This window comes from Penaeus japonicus, unplaced genomic scaffold, assembly GCF_977035675.1.
Source record: "Penaeus japonicus unplaced genomic scaffold, GWHDUDI00000001_assembly GWHDUDI00000014, whole genome shotgun sequence".
Taxonomy (NCBI): domain Eukaryota; kingdom Metazoa; phylum Arthropoda; class Malacostraca; order Decapoda; family Penaeidae; genus Penaeus; species Penaeus japonicus.
Genome location: NW_028234416.1, coordinates 14,047,388 through 14,049,887, shown reverse-complemented (window position 1 = coordinate 14,049,887; position 2,500 = coordinate 14,047,388). Strand labels below are relative to the sequence as shown.

Here is a 2,500-nt window from a genome sequence, read left to right as displayed (position 1 = left end):
CCACGGATACGTGCGCCGAAACTGTCGGTTCACACGTTGGCAACGCTGATTGGAGTGGACTGTCAAAGCATCTGGGATTATTGAATGCAGGTCCTATATGTACATATGCTTTTCGTCGTCTGAATATATGTTTCTCTAATCAAATTATTTCTGGTATTTTCATTTTCCTGATTAGTCATCTTTTTGACATATTCTATAATGCATTATGTTATTCTCCTTTTTTCTACGTCCTTTCTTTTCACAAATCTCAAAAATATATATATATATTTTTTTTTGTTTCTCTGGTCATCAGGACGTAAATACGACGAAATTAGTATAAGTGTTTTACAGACGTAAACCTTTCAACATAAAACACAACTGTAGTATTTTTTTACTGTATTTCTTCGTTACAGACATTGCTCTATCGTCGACAATCACAAATACGCGTAACTTTATTTTTCGTCTCTCCTTCGTGAACATCATTTCTTAACTGAAGGTAGAATTTTCAGCAATCTTCTTATAATCAAAACTATGAATTCGTTTCCAAGCCAGGGTTGAAATGCAGGTAACATAGCCATAGCAGCCATAGTACTCATACATGTTTATTGAGTTACAACATACAAATATGTAGCTGCAAAAAACACTGACGGTTGTACATTCTTCGGATATGAATTCTTGAGCATTTTGAAAATTTGGTTGTAATACACTTTTGATATACAATATAACATTCTGTACATTTTTTTTACTTCACAATAACACGTATATAGGGTTACATGAAGTAAATAGGATTACATTAAAGTAAACATAGGCCCCTGTACACACATTACTCAATGCATTTTAATCATATATTATACTTATACTCTTATGTCAAATAACATGATATTTCCTCTGTATATTTTATATTCTGGTAAAGAAACTTTAACTCAGGAAGACATTCTCACATTTTCTTGCAAATGCCTTGAAAAGGATGCAAGCACAGCAATACAATGTAATGTAGTTCTGTGGCGACTACACACTAAATATTCGATATGGTAAAGTGATATCTGATAACCATGTCCGTTTCACAAATCCTCATGATGACTCCTTACATCTCATGCACTGGGATTATCTTTACATTCATTTCTAAAACTTTGTATTAATCATAATTCTAGAGAAAACTTGGAGGATTATGTAACATGCATGCACTACTTTCCTCCAAAGGAAGTCCGTTTATTCTCCAATTACGCAAGCCAAGGTAGAAAAATAAAAATGAAATAAAATAAAAACACTTCTATACTGAGCAGCATCATGAAAAAATATCTTTTGATTATCTACAGGAATATCCCGTTAAAGGTTTACCACCCTGCAATTGCGCACATGATCACCAGATGCGTTCTTTGGATAATGTTGAGAGCCATTTTGACTTTCTTTTTTGAGTCCCTTACGCACGAAAGTACAAAGATGGTTAGGGTTACTGAGTCAGTCAACACACTGGTTTGAAGTTATCAGTAGACAATGCGCTCCATTTCAATCGTGACCAAATGGAACCTGATATTTGACACTTGACACAGTCGGGCATTGCATCTTCGTGACACAAGTTTTGGTTTGGAAGATTTCGGGTCCGATGTTTTTATTTCCAAACGGTTTGATATCCTCTCGTGAACTCTGACACCACACTTGCTAACTGCCCAGCCACTGCAAGGTTGCGAAGATCGATCTAATAGACCTTTTTTCTCTCCTTTGTCTCTTAAAACCTGATTTTCGATATGATTACATGATATTCTTTACGTAATCTGAAACAAATAAATGCGGTTCTAAGAGACATCAACACACACTATAAATGCAGTCTTGGGGATATTCTTTAATTATACAGCGAAGTAGACATATAATCAGAATCCACGTTCCAGGAGCCACCCTGCGATATAAAGCTCAGGGTCCTTTCAAACTGTTCCTCGAGGCTGTCCTGCGAGACGGAGGACCGGCTGGGCTGCCTCGCCTTGGGCAGCCCCACGCCGGAGCTCTCCATCAAGGACGAGGTGCCTGAGGTGGAGGCGGACATGTCGACCTGGGAGCAGAGCATGGCATCCGGGTCCTTTCCCTCCTCGCGGGGCTTCGCGTCCTCGCTGGCCTTGCAGAAGGACTTGCTGAGGTTCTCCTTACAGTCCGACCGGGGAAACCCGCTGAATCTCTGAACGTCCTCAGACGACGAGAGGTTATCTTTAGTCTCCCCTGCTCCATTCTTCTCGCGTTTTCTGTCGTGGTTCCAAGGGATGAAGAATGAGGCCTCCGTGTCGCTGCACGACTGCGTGTCGTCCTCGCCCTCGTCAGAGAAGTTGTAACAATCCATCGACAGATCCGTCGTCGATTCCGTGTTGAGTCTCAGTTGGCGCACGTCCTGCCGCGAGATCGGACGCGTCACTGAGACATCGCCGGGGGACGCTGCGTCGTAAGCCGTGACTGCTTCGTAGGTGTCCGTTTCCGCGGCGCTGTACGGGTAATCCTGAAAGCGAAAGGAGAACGGAAAACAATCATACGATATGCA

The 2,500-nt window shown here is 41.1% G+C and overlaps 2 protein-coding genes across 3 annotated transcripts in view; one reads left to right on the top strand and one right to left on the bottom strand.

Moving 5' to 3' along the window:
• Positions 1-143, top strand: part of LOC122244539 (uncharacterized) — a 17,318-nt gene extending 17,175 nt beyond the window's left edge. Inside the window, exon 11 of the mRNA XM_086543967.1 lies at positions 1-143. This exon is cut by the window's left edge and continues 978 nt beyond it. The gene's annotated coding sequence lies outside the window, so the exon portion shown is untranslated.
• Positions 144-565: 422 nt separating this feature from the next.
• The window catches only part of LOC122254729 (uncharacterized), a 172,745-nt gene continuing 170,810 nt past the window's right edge, over positions 566-2,500 (bottom strand). For both annotated transcript variants that reach the window (XM_086543965.1, XM_086543966.1), the window contains one exon: positions 566-2,458. In XM_086543965.1, the coding sequence (XP_086400091.1) occupies positions 1,820-2,458 (639 nt within the window). In that variant the 3' untranslated portion in view covers positions 566-1,819. The remainder of the gene's footprint in view (positions 2,459-2,500) is intronic.